Source organism: Arvicanthis niloticus, chromosome 6 (genome assembly GCF_011762505.2).
Source record: "Arvicanthis niloticus isolate mArvNil1 chromosome 6, mArvNil1.pat.X, whole genome shotgun sequence".
Classification (NCBI taxonomy): domain Eukaryota; kingdom Metazoa; phylum Chordata; class Mammalia; order Rodentia; family Muridae; genus Arvicanthis; species Arvicanthis niloticus.
The window spans coordinates 38357788-38377265 of record NC_047663.1 but is presented as its reverse complement, the minus strand read 5'-3'; the positions used below and the strand labels follow the sequence as shown (position 1 = coordinate 38377265).

The window sequence follows — 19478 nt, the reverse complement described above, 5'->3', positions numbered from 1 at the left end:
ACAAGCATGTCCTGGTTTGATTGCTGGTTCTCTCAGTATTGCTGGGGATTATGGAGGATGCTGCAAAGGCTCGGTGATAAAAAGGCAAACCCGTACTGTTCAGGGGAGAATCTCATGGGGAAACATATAGACTCTATTATCTTTTCTAAGTCCCTAAACTTGATGTGATAAAGTTAAGTGTGTCATGTCTGTCTGTATCACAGTACTGCTCCTGAGCCTCTTATGGCTTACCTTGTTACTTGATGGCCCATGTCTCCTTTTCTATGTGGTACTGTCGTCTGTCTATCTTCTTGTTCACCCATCTGGACCTGCCATCCATCTGTCCTCCAGTCCCTTCATCCAGGCCTGATCCTGCTTTTCGCTTCTACAGTTAAACTCAACTCTACACCTTTGCTTTTAAGCTAGTGACATGAAGTGGCCTCACTTGCAGCTACCACAGTTTCTTCAGCTTCTCCCCCTATACTCTGGTTCATTATCTCATCAATCTAGATTCTTCTTACATTTCTCTGTTTCTCTGCTTCTCAGGACTCTGAAAGCTCTTGAATGCTGCTGTGGCCAACTAAGCCTTACAACCCTTTCTGTAAGGTGTGTGTGTGTGTGTGTGTGTGTGTGTGTGTGTGTGTGTACACACACACACACATATATATATATACATATACACATATACACACATATATACATATATGTATATATATGTGTGCATGTGTTCATGTGTGTGTGTAGATAAAGTATTTAGTATATGTTGTATAACATGTAATCTGAAAATTATTATTAGCAAGTAAGTTTAGAATAAAAGAACCAGTGTTTACTTATCCAAAGATACCACTGAAATTCAAAACATCTGGCCAATTCTTTCCATTAAAACTGGTATGTCTTAAGGCAATGGTTAATGGCACATGCCTTTAATCCTTGAGCTGGGAAGACACACATAAGAAAATCGCTGAGTGGTCTACAGAGCAAGTTCCAAGACAGCCAGTGTTGCAGGGAGAATCCTGGTTACAACAACCAAAAACAGTAAAAAATAAATAAACAAATAAATAAACAAACAGATAAATAAATTCAAATAAGCAAACTTACAAAAAACCTAACTGCTGTATGTTGAGAATTTATGGTTATCCCATAAATTATGTCATTATAAACAGATTCAAATGAATTTGCCTCTGTTTTTGACATAGCAGGCACACAACGGAGAAGGAAAGTGACAGAAACCTAGGAATGTCTGCTCATTTTGAAGGAAAGACTGAAACACATGCACCAACACATGTGATCCAACCCCTCAAACCCTGAGAAAGAACCCTACAGAGAGAAGACACTGCCAAGCAAGCCACATAATGTCTGGGCCATTCCCACTGTTCTTGGACTGTCTTGCTCAAGTCTGTCTCTGAGATTCTATAGTAGGGATAGCAAAAGAGGTAGCCTCTGCTCAGGTACAAGGGACACTGCATGCTCTTCTAGGGCTCCCATTTCTCCACTGCTAACACATGCAATCTTCTGTATGAAGACCTGACTTTCAGAAGAGTATTGGTCAAAAACAACCAACCATCACAGTGGAGCCTGACTCTTTATTCTTACCTGACACTAGCAAATTTGATGTTTTTGAGTATTCATCTCTTTCAGGATGGGTTTCATTACTTTTTCTGCAAGTAAGGGAAGCCCCAGATTCCACACCTATTTAGGAACCTCATCTATAGAGCTGGAGAAGACAAAGTCTCAATCTCTCCCAGAAGCATGTCACATTCTTATGCAACTGGATGTCCAGGAATCCACAGATGGGCCCTGACACTCCTCACTGGGTGTGTCAGCTTCAGCTCTCACTCTGGGACACTGTGCTACACAGAAATAAATATTTCTCTTGCTCATCATTAACACAAGGGCCAAGCTGTGGTGTAACGAATAACACAGTGGTGAATTGTATTCTTGCCTCTTTCATTGTTATCATTTGGATCTAACAAAGGACAATTAGAGATAAGTCAGGTATGAAAGAGAAAATGGAGCCAGTGGTTGGCAGACATTTGTGGAAAGCTCTTGTTTTTATAGAATTCTTATTGGTTCTCTACTCCCGCCCCCATACTTCTAGCTTTACTGAGAGTATAAATTGCTTTGTGAGTTCAGCCCAGCCAGAGGCAACATGAAGACAGCCACAATCTTGGTTCTTGGTGGCTTTAATTGCCATGAAGATGAATATTGCCTGTGTTTTGTCTGATCCCAAAAGTAAGTGTGTTAAGGGCATCTAAGCTGAAAACACAGAGGGCTCAAAGCCCACTAGGACCTGGGGATGAGCTACCACAGAGGAAATCTATCTGCCAAGTTGTGGGATCAAACTCATTCCTTTGGCCTATGAAGTGATTACTCTGCATTTCTTTTCTTTCTAGAGACAGAGACAGAGACAGAGAGAGAGAGAGAGAGAGAGAGAGAGAGAGAGAGAGAGAGAGATCTGAACTTATGGGACCACTTGGTCAGAGATTAACCATGGGTCTGGTGAGATGAGGGAGGGAGGTCTGGCTATCATTATAGATTTTTCTGGCATCTTTTAAGTTGCAAAAAGGGACTATGGTTGTAGACGTTTCTTTCTCTTGAGACTATATAGGTTGTAGGGAGAGAGAATGATCTCCTAAGGGCCAGCATCAATAGCTGGGCTTAAGATCAAAACTGGAGCTGGTGAATCTGAAGGAAGAGCCCTGGGGTGCAAAGGGGGATATAGAGTAGGCTGGATTCCTGCAGGTGATGAGTTTTCAGACTTCTAGCATCCATCCTCAACCTTGTCTTTGTGACATCTTCAGGTTCCATAAACAACGTTGTATATTTCAGCATTCGAAAAACCATGAGCTTGTCCTGAGCCTCTCTCAGATGTTGGATATTGTCTTAAATTATGCTCAGAAGATGAATTATGCCCCAGGACAATGAAGTGCTGCCCCAATGGCTGTGGTTACAAATGCACAACTCCTATTTTTTAAGTGAGTATAGTCTTGTGTTTTACTTTTTTATTGTCGTGATAGGACACAATGCCCTAGGAAACTTATAGAAGAAAGTTTATTGGGGGATTGCACTTTGAGAGAGTGAGTCCATGACCATCATGGTGGGGTGCATAGCAGCAGGGAGGTAGGCATGACACTGGAGCATTGCCTGCAAGCTTACATCTTGAGAAGCAATCTTGAGGCAGCAACAGAGTGAGATATCTGGGAATGGTATGGGCCCTTGAGACTTCCAAGGCTGTCCCCAGCAATACAGTTCCATCAACAAGGCCATAGTTTCTAATTCTTTCCCTTAAAGTTCCAAAAACTGTGAATGAAATATTCAAACGTATAAGCCTATGGGAGCCAATGTATGTCCAAGGAAGTGAACCAGTTTCTGTGTGACTTTCTTTGGACAGTCCCATGTTACTTTGTCCACTACCTGCACACAAGAGTCCTTTCCACGACAAAGGAGCTGCAAGTGAAAGGCAAGACACTGAGTTACATGTTCGGTGTACTCTATTCTGCAGACAATCCCAGAGTGGCAAGAAGGACACAAGCCATCTCCACCTACATTGGCATTACCATAAACTGGCATATCATCCTCTTCTCCTCTTCAACCAGAGGTTTGCCCTCTCAGGAAAACATCTGTTCCTGGGAGGGAGAAGACAATGTAGTTATTGGGATCATTTATTTATTGACTATCGTATAGTCGGGTTGGCATGTGCTAGAATGGAGATTCAAAGGTCAATGTAAATAGACTGCAGAAAAATCCAGTATGTTAGCGTGACCTCAGCACCAGTTCACAGTCATTTCTAGCCATGGTGACTAGCTTTGCCTAGGATGATTTCAGAGTGAAGATCAACTAGGAAAAGCTTAAGGTAGGACACACAAAGTCTAGCTGACAAGGGAGGCAGGATCAATGGTGGGAGAAATGTGGGCCCTGCCTGGGTGTTGGGGAATTCATTGTTCCAGATAAATGTGCTATCTGGGTGGGGGCTCTACAACAAGCCCACAGCCAGTCAGCAATAAACTGCCAAGCACAGGGTGAGGGATGAACACCTACATGTTTTTTAAGCAGAGGAAATATCTTGATCAAATTTGTATTGTAGACAGCTGACAGCCCTGTGGAAGGATTCGGTCCTCATAAACATGACTGATGTCCAGCCACAGAAGATTTCTTCTGAATCCACAGAGCCCATGCTTGGCTCCTCCCTAGCCCTAGAATGGCAAACTTGGAAGAGGAAGATCTATCCTGTGGTAACAACATCCTAATATGTCCGTGTCCAAAAAATAGATCCTTAGTATTCTTTTCATATAGTTCTTATTCTCACACCGTATTGACTTCTGATTAACAGAGCCATTCCTGCAGCCTCCCATGAACACTGAGCCCTCAGGATCCCTGCAATCCCAGGACAAGGTCCTCCTAGGTACTTCCTCTCCCTCTGCCTTGTTCAGATGTAGAAACAAGGCAGAGAACATAAGAATATTTTCTGGGAGAATTCTTGAACATAAGTCTACTTAAGCACCAAATGAACTGAGCAGGTCTCATAGAGAATCCTACCAAAGCTACATTTATTTACTGGGCTATGGTACAGGAGGGGAAAGAAAAGCTCAGAAATTCCCTTTTCTAAAGCAATCTAACATCCTATAGCAATGGATATCAAGCTTCTGAGGCACAAGCATGACCTTTGTTGTGGCCTTCCTAGCAGGCCCTTCCCAACCTTGAGAAGGCTAAGCAGACCTTGAACATTTGCCACGACAGGTCTTATCAACCTGGGCAGAGACATCTGCCTTGGCTGCAGTTACAGGTTTCCATGGAAACTTAGCTGTTTTGGCTGACACACTGACCTTGCTCTACAACATACTCAAGCCGAATCAGAGGATGGGTTTTGTGGTTTTTCCCTTTATATACTCTGTGCTTATTATTAAACTTGGAGTCTTGATCAGAACCTTGTCTTGGCTTCATTCTTCTCTTGCCCCCCCCACCTTTTTTCATTTCCAGTCCCCTTTTAGGTAAACTCAGTTTGTCCATGGCCACTGGACAGCTATACTTTGGTGTATAAGTTCTTCTTAGCATGGGTTAAGAGGTTGAGGAGCTGGCTCAGTGGTAAATAGCACATACTATTCTCTTCCAGAGAACCTGAGCTCTGTTCCAAAAGTCAACATAAGGTGACTTAGAACTTCCAATTACTCCAGGTCCAGGTGGGATCTAACAGCTCTGACCTCCTCAGAAATCTGCATTCAGTGCAAGTGTACCAACACACCTCACCACACATGAACATAATTTAACACATCAGTTTATGTCTACATTGGGATTTATAACTGAACCAAAATACCGTCAGGAGTTTGGGACCCATTCCTATCATTCAAGTTCACCAACTTCAAAGTGCTTTTCTTCTTCCCATGGATTCCTGAATGAGGTGTAAGCCATGTCCAGGCTTATTCGGTGCCTATCTCCAAATTGTTGTGATTCATGGAGGATGCTGCAAGGGCTCAGTGAATAACGGGCAAACCATTCTGTTCAGAGGAGAATCTCACCAGCAAACAATGAGCCTTCATTATCTTTCCTACGTCCCTCAATTTCATCTGCAAAGTTAGGTGTCCAAGGTCTGTCTCTATCACAGCTCTGCTCCTGATCCTCTCATGGCTTACCTTGGTACTTGATGACCTATGTCTCCTTCTTTGTGGTTCCCTCATCTGCCTTTCTTCTTGTTCACTCATCTGGACCTCCAGTTCCTTCATCCAGGCCTGGTTCTGCTCTTTGCTTATGTAGTTAAACTCATCTCTACAGCTCTGCTTTCAAGCTGGTGACATGAAGTGGCCTCACTTGCAGCCACCACAGTTTCTGCAGCTTCTCCACTACACCCTGGTTCATTATCTCATCAATCTAGATTCTACTTACAATTCTTTGTTTCTCTGTTTCTCAGGACTCTGAAACTACTTGAACTCTGCTGTGGCCAGTGAACCATTCATAGTCCTTTCTCTAACACATGTGTATATGTTCATATGTAAATATAGATAGATGTGTTTATTGTGTGTTGTGTGGTATGTTATCTGAGTTAATATTAGGGATTAAAGTTAGAACAAATGAACTTGTGTTTGCCTCAGCCAAGGTTACCAAAGAGAACAAAACTGTATGGCCCCTTTCTTCCCTCACAACTGCTGTATCTTAAGCCAAGTAGTGGTGGTGAGCTCCTTAATTCCAGCGGTAGGGAGGGAGAGGCAGGTGCATCTCTGAGTTTCACGCCATCCTGGTCTACAGAGCAAATTCCGAAACAGCCAGGGCTACATAGAAAAAAAACCCACTCACAAAAATAAAAAACAAACAGCAAAAAAACACAAAATGAACAAACTAACTTTAAAAAACCACTGCTATATATTGGGATTTAGTAGGTATTACATAAATTATGACTTTACAAAAATACAAATCAATTTGCTCATGTTTCTGACAAGGCAGGCACACAACAAAGGAAGAATGTTACACACAACAAGGAATGTCTCCACAATCTGAAGGAAGGACTGGCAACACGTGGAGCAAAGGATGGGATGAAACAAAGCCCTTAAACTCTGAGAAGAAACCCTACAAAGAGAAGACTCTGCAGAGCCAGCCACATGATGTCTGGGCCATTCCCACAGCTCTTGGACTGTCCAGCTACAGTCTTGTCTCTGAGAGTCTATCGCCTAGATAGCAGAAGAGACAGGCTCTCTGCTCAGGGACAGAAGACACTGCATGCTCTCCTAGGGCTCCCATCCCTCCACTGCTCACATATGCAGCCTTCTGTATAAAGACCTGACTTACAGAAAAGCATTGGTGAAAGACAACCAACCATCATCATGGAACCTGCCTCTTGACTTTTAACTAACCCTAGTCAGTTTGAAGTCTCTGAGTATCCAGCTCTTCCAGGAATGACTTTATTGCCTAAATCTACAGGTAAGAGGGGCCCAGATTCCTCACTGTTTAGAAATTTTATCTATACAGGTCAAAGACAGAAGCCCCATCTGTCCAAGAAGCATGCCACATCCTTGTGTTATTGCATGTTCAGGAAGCCACAGATGGGCCTGACAAACCTCAGTGGGTGTTTCTGCTTTAGTGCTCACTCAGAGACACTGAGCTACACAGAAGTAAGTACTCCCCTTGCTCATAATTCATGCAACGGCCAAGATGTGGTGTAACAGGTAACACAGTACTGAAATGTGTTTGTGACTCTTATGTAGTTATCATTTGCACATGCCAAAGAAGTATTAGTGAGAAGTTATGAATCAGAAAAAGAGGCCAGGTGATGGGCAGGACCTTTCTGGAAAGTTATTGTTTTCGTATATTTCACCATTGACTGCAGCCACCCACACCCATACTTCTAGCTTTACTGAGGCTATAAATTATTTTGTGAGTTCAGCGCAGTCAGAGCCAACATGAAGACAGCTACAGTCTTGCTTCTGGTGGCTTTGATTGATACAAACATGAATATTGCTCTGTCTTCTCCCAAAAGTTAGAGTGTTAAGGGGACCAAAGCTGAAATCAGAGAGGTCTCAAACCCCACTACGACGCTGGGCTAAGAACCAGAGAGTAAAGCCATGTGGCAAATGCTTGGATCAAACTCATTCCCTTTGGACTATAGGAGTGATCACTATACCTATCTTGTATGCTTAAGAGTGGAGAGAGAGAGAGAGGAGAGGCAGGGGAGAGGAAGAGAAGGGAGGGGAAATACAGGGAGAGAGGGAGTGTTCCATGTGACAGAAGCTGTGATATATATCAGGACAGCTATCTTGGTTTGTAGATGTGCCTTAAATATGGGATGCAAAGGAGCACTTGCTCCCAAATGGAGCATGGGTCTGTTGAGATGAGAGAAGTGTGGCTGTCATTAGAGATTCCATGGCATTTTCTGAGGTGTAAAGACAGGCTGTGATGGTGGAGGAAGTTTCCTTCTACTGAGACTGTATAGGTTGTGGAGAAGGAGAACACTCTCCCAAGGGCCAGAATCAATACTTGGGCTTAAGTCAAGACTGGAGCTGGTGAGGCTGGGGGAAGAGCCCTGGGGTGTAAAGGAGGATGTAGAGCAGGCTGGTCTCCTGCAGGAGATGAGCCTTCAGATCTCTAGCATCAATTCCCAACCTTGTTTTCTGTCTGCCTCAGGCTCTATAACCACCATTGTGTATTTCAGAATTAGAAAAACCTGGAGCTTGTCCCAAGACTTCCCCAATAGGAGTTAGCATTTGTGTTGATAAATGCTCAGGAGATCAATCGTGTCCTGGCAAATTGAAGTGCTGTCCCAGTAACTGTGGTCATATCTGCATACCTCCTGTTTTTAAAGTGAGTATATTCCTGTGTTTTACCTTTCTATTGTTGTAATAGGACACCATGACAAAGGCAACTTACAGAAGAAAGTTTTTTGGGGGCTTACAAGTTCGGAGAGTGAGTCCATGTTCCTGGTGGTGGGGAACATGGCAGCAGGCAGGTACACATGGCACCGGAGCATTGCATGCAGGCTTACAACTTGAGTAGCAATCCTGAGACAGCAGGGAGTGAGTTAACTGGGAAGGATACTGGCCTCTGAAACCTCTTAGCCTGTCCCCTGTGATACAAGTCCTCCAACACATCCATACCTCCCAACATATTTAACAAAGTTCCAAAAACTGTGAACTGATTATTCAACTAGATAAGGCTAGAAGGGCCATTATCATCCATACTACAACACCCTGTCAAGGTATGTCCAAGGGACTGAGTCAGTTTCCAGGGGACTTTCCTTGGACAGTCCTATGTTCTTTGTCCACTGACTGCACACAAGTGGCTGGATGTGTGCAAGAGAAAGGATATGGAAGAAAACGAAAGAAGGACACCAGGTTACATGATCTGTGTCCTCTACACTGCAAAGACAGGTCCACCATGACTAACATGACACAAGCCATCACAACTTAGATCCACATGATTGTAAACTGAAATATCTCACTCTTCTTGCCCTCAGCCAAGGAGGTTTGACTCTCTCAGGACAAGTGCTCCTGGGAGGGAGAAGACAGTGAAGTTAATGGGAACATTCATTTACTGAACACCTTAAAGTCAGGCAGGCATGTGTTACAATGGAGATACAAAAGTCAATGTAACTAGACTGTAGAAACAGTCTGTGTGTCAGCATGAGCTCTGCATCAGTTTCTAGTATGTTCTAACAGCAGTGACTATCTTTGCCTGGGAAGATATCAGAGTAGATACCATCTGGGAGTAGCTTAAGTTAGGAAGCACAAAGCCAACCAGACAAGGGAGTATGGATCAGACGTAGGAGATTTGTACACACTCCTTGGGAGTTGGGGAATTGCTTCTTCCAGATAGCAGTGGTGTCTGGGTGGGGAACTGGACAATAAGCCCATATTCAATCAGCAATGAGCTGCCAAGCAGAGACTAAGGGTTGAACAACATGGGGTTTCTAAGATGAGGAAATGTCATGACCAAATCTGTATTGCAGATGACTTAGAGCTATGTGGAAGATGGATTCGATCTTCATAAGCATGACTGATGTCCAGCCCCAGAAGATTTTTTTTTCTGAATTCACAGAGCCCATGTTTGGCTACTTCCTTGTCCTAGAATAGCATCCTTAGAAGACAAAGATATATAATATGGTGACCATGTACTAGTGTATTTGTGTCAAAATATACTATACTCAGAATCTTTTTGGTTGTTTACTTCTTAAGTCTCGCATCCCATTACTATTCTGATCTGCAGAGCCATTCCGGCAGCCTCCTATGTACAGTGAGTTCTCAGCATCCCAGTAGTCCCAGGACGAAGTCTTCCTACATAATTTCTCTCCTTGTGCCACATTTATAACTAGAGACAAGGCAAGAGACATAAATATATTTTCTGAGGACAGTCCTGAACATAAGTCCAGACAAGCAAGCAAAATGACCTGAGTATGCTTGTCTCATATGACAGGTCTCCTGGAGCTGCATTTATTTAGTGGATGATGATGGAGAAGCAGGTATGGTTCAGGAGTTCCCCATTGTAAAGCAATACAACATCCTGCAGCAGTGGATGTCAAAGCCCTGAGACACAAGCGTGATCTTTGGGGAATGGGTTCTTAGCATGATTTAAGAGACTGAGGAGCTCACTCAGTGGTTAATAGCACATGCTGCTCTTCCAGAGAACCTCAGCAGAGATGCCAGTATCCACTTGAGATGGCTCAGAACTTCCAATTGCTCCAGGTCCAGGTGGGATCTAACAGTTCTGACCTCCTCAGAATCCTGCATTCAGTGCAGGTATAACAACCCACCTCACCACACATGAACATAATCTGAAAGAATGTGAAACATTTAAGAGGCATACATTAGAAACTCCAACTTCTGTCTATATTGAGAGTGAGAACTCAACTGAAAGAGCTCCAGGAATTTGGGGCCCATTCTTGTCCTCTAAGGTCAGCGCTGACATCTGTACATTGCTTTTTTCTTCCCTGGTCTTCCTGGATGAGGTGTAAGCCATGTCCAGGTTTGATGACTGCTTCTTTCCAAATTTTTGGCTTTGATGGAGGATGCTGCAGAGGATCAGTGAAGAAAAGGCAAACCCTTTCTGTTTACAGGAAAATGGCAGCAGAAAACATTTAGTGTCACTTCTAACTTCTAACATGAAGGGTGGGATCTCCTCCCACCACTTTATGTGCCAATATAAGGTGTCCCATGTCTGTCTGTTACACAGCACTGCTCCTGTCCCTCTCTTGGCTTATCTTACTATGTCATGACCTATGTCTCCTTCTATGTAGTTCCCATGTCTGTCTTTCTTCTTCTTCACCCATCTGAACCTGCCATCCATCTGTCCTCCAGTTCCTTCATCCAGGCCTGGTTCTGCTCTTACCTCTGTAGTTAAACTCATCTCTACAACTCTGCTTTCAAGCTGGTGACATGAAGTGGCCTCACTTGCAGCCACCACAGTTTGTACAGCTTCTCCCCTACACCCTGGTTCATTATCTCATCAATCTAGATTCTTCTTACATTTCTCTGTTTCTCTGCTTCTCGGGATTTCTGAAAGTTCTTGAATTCTGTTGTGGGCAGTTGGGCTTTCGAGTCCTTTTTGTAACACACAGACATGTGCACACAGGTGGCTATAGATAGATGTATTTATTTTCTGTTGTATAATATATAATCTGAGAGTTAGTATTAGTGATTAAATTAAATGAATCAACCTGTGTTTGCCTTGTTCAGAGTTGCCAATGAAAGCAGAATTGTCTGACCAGTTGAATCCATTTCAACTGCTGGGTCTGAGCAAAGTGGTGGTGTGCTCCTTTAGGTCCAGTAGTGGGGAGGAAGACACAGGTGGATGTCTGGGTTTGAGGATTACCTTGTCTATAGCACAAACTCCAGAATAATCAGGACTGAATGGAAAAAACCCTCTCACAGTATATAAATGAACTAATAAACAAATACATAAATAAATAATCCAAAAAACAAAAGAAACATAAAATCCACTGCAATATATTATGATTTAATAAAAATTTCGTCAATTATGACCTTAAAATTGCACATGATTTGCTGTTTCTGACACGGCACACACAAAACAAAGAAGGAAAGTTATAGGCACCCAGGAATGTATCCTAAATCTGAAGGAAGGACTGGAAACACATGGAGCAAAGTGTGAGACCATACAAACCCTGAAAAGAACCATACAGGGAGGTGGGAGAAGATAACTGCAAAGCAAGCCACACTACATCTGGGCCATTCCCAAAGCTCTTGGACAATCCAGCTATAGTTCTTTCTTTATTTTTCTCTCTTCTCCTCTCTTCTCTCTTCTCTCTTCTTCTCTCTTCTCTCTTCTCTCTTCTCTCCTCTCTCCTCTCTCCTCTCTCCTCTCTCTTCTCTCCTCTCTCCTCTCTCCTCTCTCCTCTCTCCTCTCTCCTCTCTCTCTCTCCTCTCTCTCTCTCTCTCTCTCTCTCTCTCTCTCTCTCTCCAGAATTAGGTATAGCAAAAAAGGCAGGCTCTCTGCTCAGGGACAAGGGTCTCTGCATGTTCTCCTAGGGCTCCCACCCCTCCACTGCTCACATATGCAGCCTTCTGTATGAAGACCTGACTTACAGAAAAGCATTGGCCAAAGACAACCACCCATCATCATGGAGCCTGCCTTTTGACTATAACTAGAAGTGCTGCAACATTGAACATGCTCACATGTGTATACCTCCTGAGTCCACATGACTTTAAAGTTAGTATACTCTTTGTTTTGCTTTTCTATTGTTTTGATAAAACCATGACCAAGGGAGCTAACAGAAGAAACAGTATATTAAAGCCGTACAGGTTCAGTGAGTGAGTCCTTGACCATCATGGTGGGAAGTATGGCAGCAGAACATTGGGGTTACCTCTCAATAGCCCTCTACTATGTAAAAACAATCTCACAGTGAATATAAGGAACACAAGTCAACATGACTTAGGGTCATAGGATCATAGCCTGGAACATCTCACTCTCCTTTCTCCTCAGCCAAAGATGTTTGACTCTCTCAGGAAAACATGTGTGCCTGGGAGGGTGAAGACAATGACATTAAAGGAAACATTCATTGATTGAATGCCTTATATGTCGGGCAGGCATGTGCTCAAAAGGAGATTCAAAAGTCAATGTAAATAAACTGCAGAAACATACTGTGTGTTAGTGTAAGCTCTGCACCAGTTTCTAACAATGGTGACTAGCTTTACCTGGGAAGAATTTACGGTGAACTTCAACTAGGAGAAGCTGAAGTTAGGATACAGAAAGCCTAGCAGACAAGTAAGGCAAGATCAGCAATGAGCTAACCCACAGAGTGAGGGCTGAACAACTAGAGGTTTATAAGCAGAGGAACTCTCATGATCAAATCTGTATTTCAGATGGCTAACAATCCTATGGAAGGTGAATCTGGTCTTCATAAGCATAACTGGTCACATTTCTTCTGAATCCACAGAGTCCATGTGTGGCTACTGCCTACACCTAGAATTGAACTTAATGGATGGGCTACAAGCCATGTTCAGATTTGATAGTGGCTTCTTTCTGAATTATTGGGGTTTTTTGGATGATCGCTGTAAAGGCTCACTGAAGAAAATGCAAACCCTTCCTGTATAGAAGAGAATCTTACCAGCAAACAGTGAGCCTCCACTATCTTTATCAAATCCCTCAACTTAGGTGCAAAGTTAGGTGTCCGAAGCCTGTTTCTATCACGGCTCTTCTCCTGTACCTCTATGGCTTACCTTGTTACTAGAACTGTATCTCCTTCTATGTAGTTTCCAGGTCTACCTTGCTTCTTGTTCACCCTTCTAGACCCGAGCTCCTTAATTCCATCAGTGGGGCGGGAGAGGCAGGACATTTCTGTGTTTGAGGCCTGTAACTATATTTTTTTCAAAACCTCTTTTTAATGATTGTTCTTAAATTCTTTGACCTCCCTTTTATTCCACTGCCCACCAGAGGTAGTGGGGAAAAAAGGATACCAAAAAAGTGGACCTGTTTAGAAAGGGTTCTTTGAAGAAACTCTCATCTGTATTGTTTGGAAATTGGCAGTTTAGCTCACAGCTTAGCAGTGGCAGCTGGATCCACTGGCAAACAGTTTATGGATACACCAGCAGTCCAATTAAGTATAGTTGAGCTAGCCACAGAGGTGACAAGACCAAGCAGAGACAGGCAGGCCTCAGACTCAGATCGAATCAGCAGGAGAGACCTGGAGGGACACCAGGAGCCATTCTCAGCTGTGCTCTCTCAAGGAAGCAAAGATCAGCAAAGACTCAAGACACACAAGCATTACACACCTAGCTCTATAAGCAAGCCAAACTTCACTCCTGTCTGCCGATAAGTCCTATTTATACTCTTCAAACATTATGTGTCCTCCAGGTGTCTTGCCTAAGCATGTTCTTGGATCTGCACATGTGTCTGTCTCAGATGACACCACTTTGCCAATCAGGCCAAGTCTGAAGAATCAGCAAAAATGCTGAGGCACATGACCAGAAGGTTTTTTTTTAGGACATTTCTCTCTATGAAGTACCAACAAATACATCTCAACTATAAAAATGTAATGTGGACCAAATCATGAACATTGTAAGCAAAGAATCCTTCATCACACATCCTTTCCCATGCTTGCTTTAGCATAATATCTTTCTCCTGTGTCTGCTTCAGGTAATGCTTCTTCATGAGTCTATCTGAATCTTTCACCTCTGTCCACATTAAGTATAGTTGGGTTAGCCACAGAGGTGACAAGACCAAGCAGAGACAGGCAGGCCTCAGCCTCAGATCAAATCAGCAGGAGAGCTGATTTTTGCCCCAGACAAATATCATTCAACACAACTGACTCTCCAAAGAACTCTTAAGTTTCCACTTCAGAGCCCTCCCCATGCCACCTGTGTACATAACAATTTCCAGGATATCCAGGGCTACTCAAAGAATCCCTGTCCAAAAAACAAAACAAAACAAAAAACTCAAGCAAGCAAACAAACAAACAAAAAAAACCAGGGCAATATGTTGTGATTTTATAGCTATTCAAAAAATTATGACATAATAAAGAAAAACAAGTTAATTTGCAGGTGTTTCTGACACAGTATGCACATACACACAGGGGGAAAGTAAGAGACACCCAGGAATGTATCCTCCATCTGATGAAAGGACTAGAAACACATGGAACAAACCAAGTGAACAAATAAACACCCTTAAACTCTGAGAAGGTACACTACAGAGAGAAGACAATCCAAAGTCAGCCACACTATGTCTGAGACATTCCCAAAACATTTGGACAGCTCTGTCTCTGACAGTCTATCATCTGGATAGCAAAACAGGCAGGGTATCTGATCAGGGACAAGGGACACTGCGTGTTCTCCTAGGGCTCCCATCCCTCCACTGCTCACATATGCAGCCTTGTATATGAAGACCTGACTTACAGAAAAGCATTGGTCAAAGACAACCCACCATCCTCATGGAACCTGCCTACACAGTTTCAAACCTAGCCAGTTGGAAGTCATTGAGTATCTATTTTTTTTAACAAGGGTGACTTTATACCTACATCTGCAGGTAGCAGGTACCCAGATTCCACAGTGTTTCTGAATCTCATCTGTGGAGCTCTAAAGACACAAGCCCCATCTCTTCCAGAAGAATGCTACATCATTATGTAGCTGGACATCAAGGAAGCCCCAGATGGGCCCTGACACTCCTCACTCAGCATCTCTGCTCCAGCCCTCACTTTGAGATGCTGAGCTACACAAATAAATATTTCCTTTCCTCATCATTTATGCAAGGCCAAAGATGTTGTGTAACATCTTTGGTGTAACAACAAGATGTGGTGTAACAAGTCACACAGTACTGAAATGTGTTAGTGACTCCTTCGTAGTTATCATTTGCATCTACCAAAGAACGATTAAAGATAAATTATGAATCAGAGAAAAAGAGCCAGGTGATGGGCAGGCCCTTTCTGGAAAGCTCTTGTTTTCATACATATCCCCATTGACTGCTTCCTCCCACACCCATACTTCTAACTTTACTGAGGCTATAAATTATTTTGTGTGTTCGGTCGATCAAGAGCCAACATGAAGACAGTCACAGTCTTGTTTCTGGTGGCGTTGATTACTGTGGAAATGAACATTTCCTGTGCTCTCTCTTCAACCAAAAGTAAGTGTGTTAAGGGCACCCAAGCTACGAAGAGATGAGACTCTACAAAGCTCACTAAAAACTAGAGATGTACTATTTAGATGGAAAGCCATGTGACATATGCTTGGATCAAACTCACTCTCTTTGTCCTATGAGAGTGATGACTCTTCAGTCCTTATCTTTATTAGAGTCAGAGGCTGGAGCATAGTCTGAGAGAAGCTGACATAGAGATCAGGGCAGATAAACTAGTCTGTAGATGTGCCTTGCATTTGGGACCTGTGGGAGCACTTGCTCAGAGATCAAACATGAATGTTGGGATAAGACAGGTGTGGCTGTCATTAGAGATTCCATGGCATCGTCTGTGGAGTAAAAATGGGCCATGATGGTGAAAGTTTCCTTCTACTGAGTCTACATAGTCTGTGGAGGGGGAGGACATTCACCCAAGGGATAGAGTCAACAGTTGGGCTTAAGGCAAGACTGGAGCTGGTGAGGCTGGGGGAAGAGCCCTGGGGTGTAAAGGAGGATGTAGAGCAGGCTGGTCTCCTGCAGGAGATGAGCCTTCAGATCTCTAGCATCAATTCCCAACCTTGCTTTCTGTCTGCCTCAGGCTCTATAACCACCATTGTGTATTTCAGAATTAGAAAAACCTGGAGCTTGTCCCAAGACTTCCCCAGGAAGTATTGGCATTTGTGTTGAACAATGCTCAGGAGATGAAACATGCCCTGGCAAAATGAAGTGCTGTAGCAATGGCTGTGGTCATGTCTGCAAAATTCCTGTCTTTAAAGTGAGTACAGTCCTGTGTTTTACTTTTCTATTGTAATAGGACTGCATGACCAAGGCAACTGATAGAAGAAAGTTTATTGGGTCTTACAATTTCAGAAAGTGAGTCCATGTCCCTGGTGGTGGGGAGCATGGAGGCAGGCAGGCAGGCATGGCACCTGAGCATTATTGCCTGCTGCCTTACATCTTGAGAAGCAATCCTGAGACAGCAGAGGGTAAGCTAACCGGAAAGGATACTGGACTCTGAAACCTCTTAGCCTGTCCCCTGTGATACAAGTCCTCCAACACATCCATACCTCCCAATATATTTCCCCAAAGTTCAAAAAACTGTGAACTGATTATTCAGATATATAAAGCTAGAAGAACCATTATCATCCATACTACAACACCCTGTCAAGGTATGTCCAAGGGACTGAGTCAGTTTCCATGGGACTTTCTTTGGACAGTCCTATGTTCTTTGTCCACTGGCTGCACACAAGTGGCTGGATGTGTGCAAGAGAAAAGGACTGGAAGATGAAAGAAGGACAGCAGGTTACATGACCTGTACACTCTATGCTGCAAAGACAGGTCCACCATGACTAAAGTTACAAAAGCATCTGGAACTTAGTCCCGTGTGGTCATAAACTGGGACATCTCATTCTACTCCATCTCAGCCAAAGAGGTATGAATCTCTCAGGACAAGAAGTGCTCCTGGGAGGAAGAAGACAATGAAGTTAATGGGAACATTCACTTACTGAACACCTTAAAGTCAGGCAGGCATATACTAGAAAGGAGATTCAAAGGTCAATATAACTAGACTGTAGAAACAGTCTGAGTGTCAGTGTGAGCTCTGCATCAGTTTCTAGTACATTCTAACAGTGGTGACTATAGTTGCCTGGGAAAGTATCTGAGTAGAGATCAACTAGGTGTAACTTAAGTTAAGACTCACAAATACAGCCAGACAAGGGACTATGGATCAGACACAGGAGAAGTGTGGGTACTCTTTGGGAGTTGGGGAATTGCTTGTACCAGAGAGCAGTGGTGTCTGGGTGAGGGACTGGACAATAAGCCCACATCCAGTCAGCAATGAGCAGCCAAGCAGAGAATAAGGGTTGAACAACAAATGGTTTCTAAGCCGAGGAAATGCCATGAACAAATCTGTATTGCAGATGACTTAGAGCCATGTGGAAGATGGACTCGGTCTTCATGAGTATGACTGATGGCCAGCCCAGAAGATTTTTTCTGAATCCACAAAGCCCATCCTTGGCTACTTCTTTTTCCCAGAATAGCATCCTTAGAAGACAGAGATATATAATGTGGTGACAATGTATTCATGTATTTGTGTCCAAAATAAACTATCCTCAGCATCTTATTCATTGTTCACATCTTATTTTCACATCCATTGACTTTTCTGATCTGCAGAGCCATCTCTGCAGCCTCCTGTGTACACTGAACCCTCAGCATCCCTCAGTCCCAAAACCAAGTGCTCTTATATAATATCTCTTCCCGTGTCACATTTATAATGAGAGACAAGGCAGGAGACATAAGTATATTTTTCTGGAAACTTTCTTGAACATGAGTCCAGACAAGCAACCAAAATAACCTGAGCATGTCTGTCTCATATGACAGGTCTCCTGGAGCTGCATTTATTTAGTGGATGATGATGCAGAAGCAGGTATGGCTCAAGAGTTCCCTGTTGTAAAGCAATACAACATCCTGCAGCAGTGGATCTCAAAGTCCTGAGACACAAGCATGATCTTTGGGGAATGGGTTCTTCTTAGCATGAGTTAGAAGGCTGAGGAGCTCACTCAGTGGTTAATGGCACATACTGCTCTTCCAGAGAACCTCAGCAGAGATGCCAGTATCCACTTGAGATGGCTCAGAACTTCCAATTGCTCCAGGTCCAGGTGTGATCTAACAGCTCTGACCTTCTCAGAATCCTGCATTCAGTGCAGGTATAACAACCCACCTCACCACACATGAACATAATCTGAAAGAATGTGAAACATTTAAGAGGCATACATTAGAAACTCCAACTTCTGTCTATATTGAGAGTGAGAACTCAACTGAAAGAGCTCCAGGAATTTGGGGCCCATTCCTGTCCTCCAAGGTCAGCACTGGCACCTGCATGTTGCTTTTGTTCTTCCCTGGTCTTCCTGGATGGGGTGTAAACCATGTCCAGGTTTCATGACTGATTCTTTCCAAATTGTTGGCATTGATGGAGGATGCTGCAGAGGATCAGTGAAGAAAAGGAAAACCCTTCCTGTTCACAGGAAAAATGGCAGCAGGAAATATTTAGTGTCACTTCTGTTTTCTAAATCCCCCCACTTCATCTGCCCATGTCTGTCTGTTACACAGCACTGCTCCTGTCCCTCTCTTGGCTTAGCTTGCTACATGATGACCTATGTCTCCTTCTATGTAGTTCCCATGTCTGTCTATCTTCTTGTTCACCCATCTGGACCTGCCATCCATCTGTCCTCCAGTTCCTTCATCCAGGCCTGGTTCTGCTTTTTGCTTCTGTAGTAAAACTCATCTCTACAGCTCTGCTTTCAAGCTGGTGACATGAAGTGGCCTCACTTGCAGCCACCACAGTTTCTGCAGCTTCTCCACTACACCCTGGTTCATTATCTCATCAATCTAGATTCTTCTTACATTTCTCTCTTCCAGGACTCTGAAACCTCTTGAATTCTACTGTGGACATTTGGGCTTTGGCTGTCCTTTTTGTAACACATGTATTCATGTACACAGGTGGTTGAAGATAGAGGTATTTATTTTATGCTGTGGAATATATGATCTGAGAGTTAATATGAGTAATTAAAGTTGAAAAATGAACCTATGTTTGCCTTAGTCAGAGTTGAAATGACAGCTGAATTGTTCTCCAGTTGCTTCTGTTACAACTGCTGGACCTGCAACAAAGTGGTGGTGCACTTCTTTAATTCCAGCACTGGGGAGCAAGAGACTGGTGGATGTCTGAGTTCAAGGCCTCATTGATCTACAGAACAAACTCCAGAATAGCCAGGAGTACATAGAAACACCCCTCACAATAAATGAACAAATAATTAAATCCAACAAAAACAAAACAAACATAAAAGCCACTGCAATATATTGTGATTTAATAGGAATTTGATCAATTATGACCTTAAAATTATACATGATATTCTATTTTGACACATCACACACAGAACAAAGGAGGAAAGTTATAGACAGCCAGCCTT

General features: G+C 43.2%; 2 protein-coding genes across 2 annotated transcripts; both read left to right on the top strand.

The window, feature by feature from the left end:
• The first annotated feature begins 7364 nt into the window (after positions 1-7364).
• LOC117710254 (WAP four-disulfide core domain protein 18-like) lies at positions 7365-9984 on the top strand. The gene is made up of 3 exons (XM_034505009.1): positions 7365-7440; positions 8114-8262; positions 9871-9984. The coding sequence occupies exons 1-3, from the start codon at positions 7365-7367 to the stop codon at positions 9982-9984; spliced, it is 339 nt and encodes a 112-aa protein (XP_034360900.1).
• A 5459-nt stretch (positions 9985-15443) lies between these two features.
• LOC117710253 (WAP four-disulfide core domain protein 18-like) lies at positions 15444-18006 on the top strand. The gene is made up of 3 exons (XM_076935260.1): positions 15444-15525; positions 16140-16288; positions 17893-18006. The coding sequence occupies exons 1-3, from the start codon at positions 15444-15446 to the stop codon at positions 18004-18006; spliced, it is 345 nt and encodes a 114-aa protein (XP_076791375.1).
• Positions 18007-19478: the final 1472 nt, after the last annotated feature.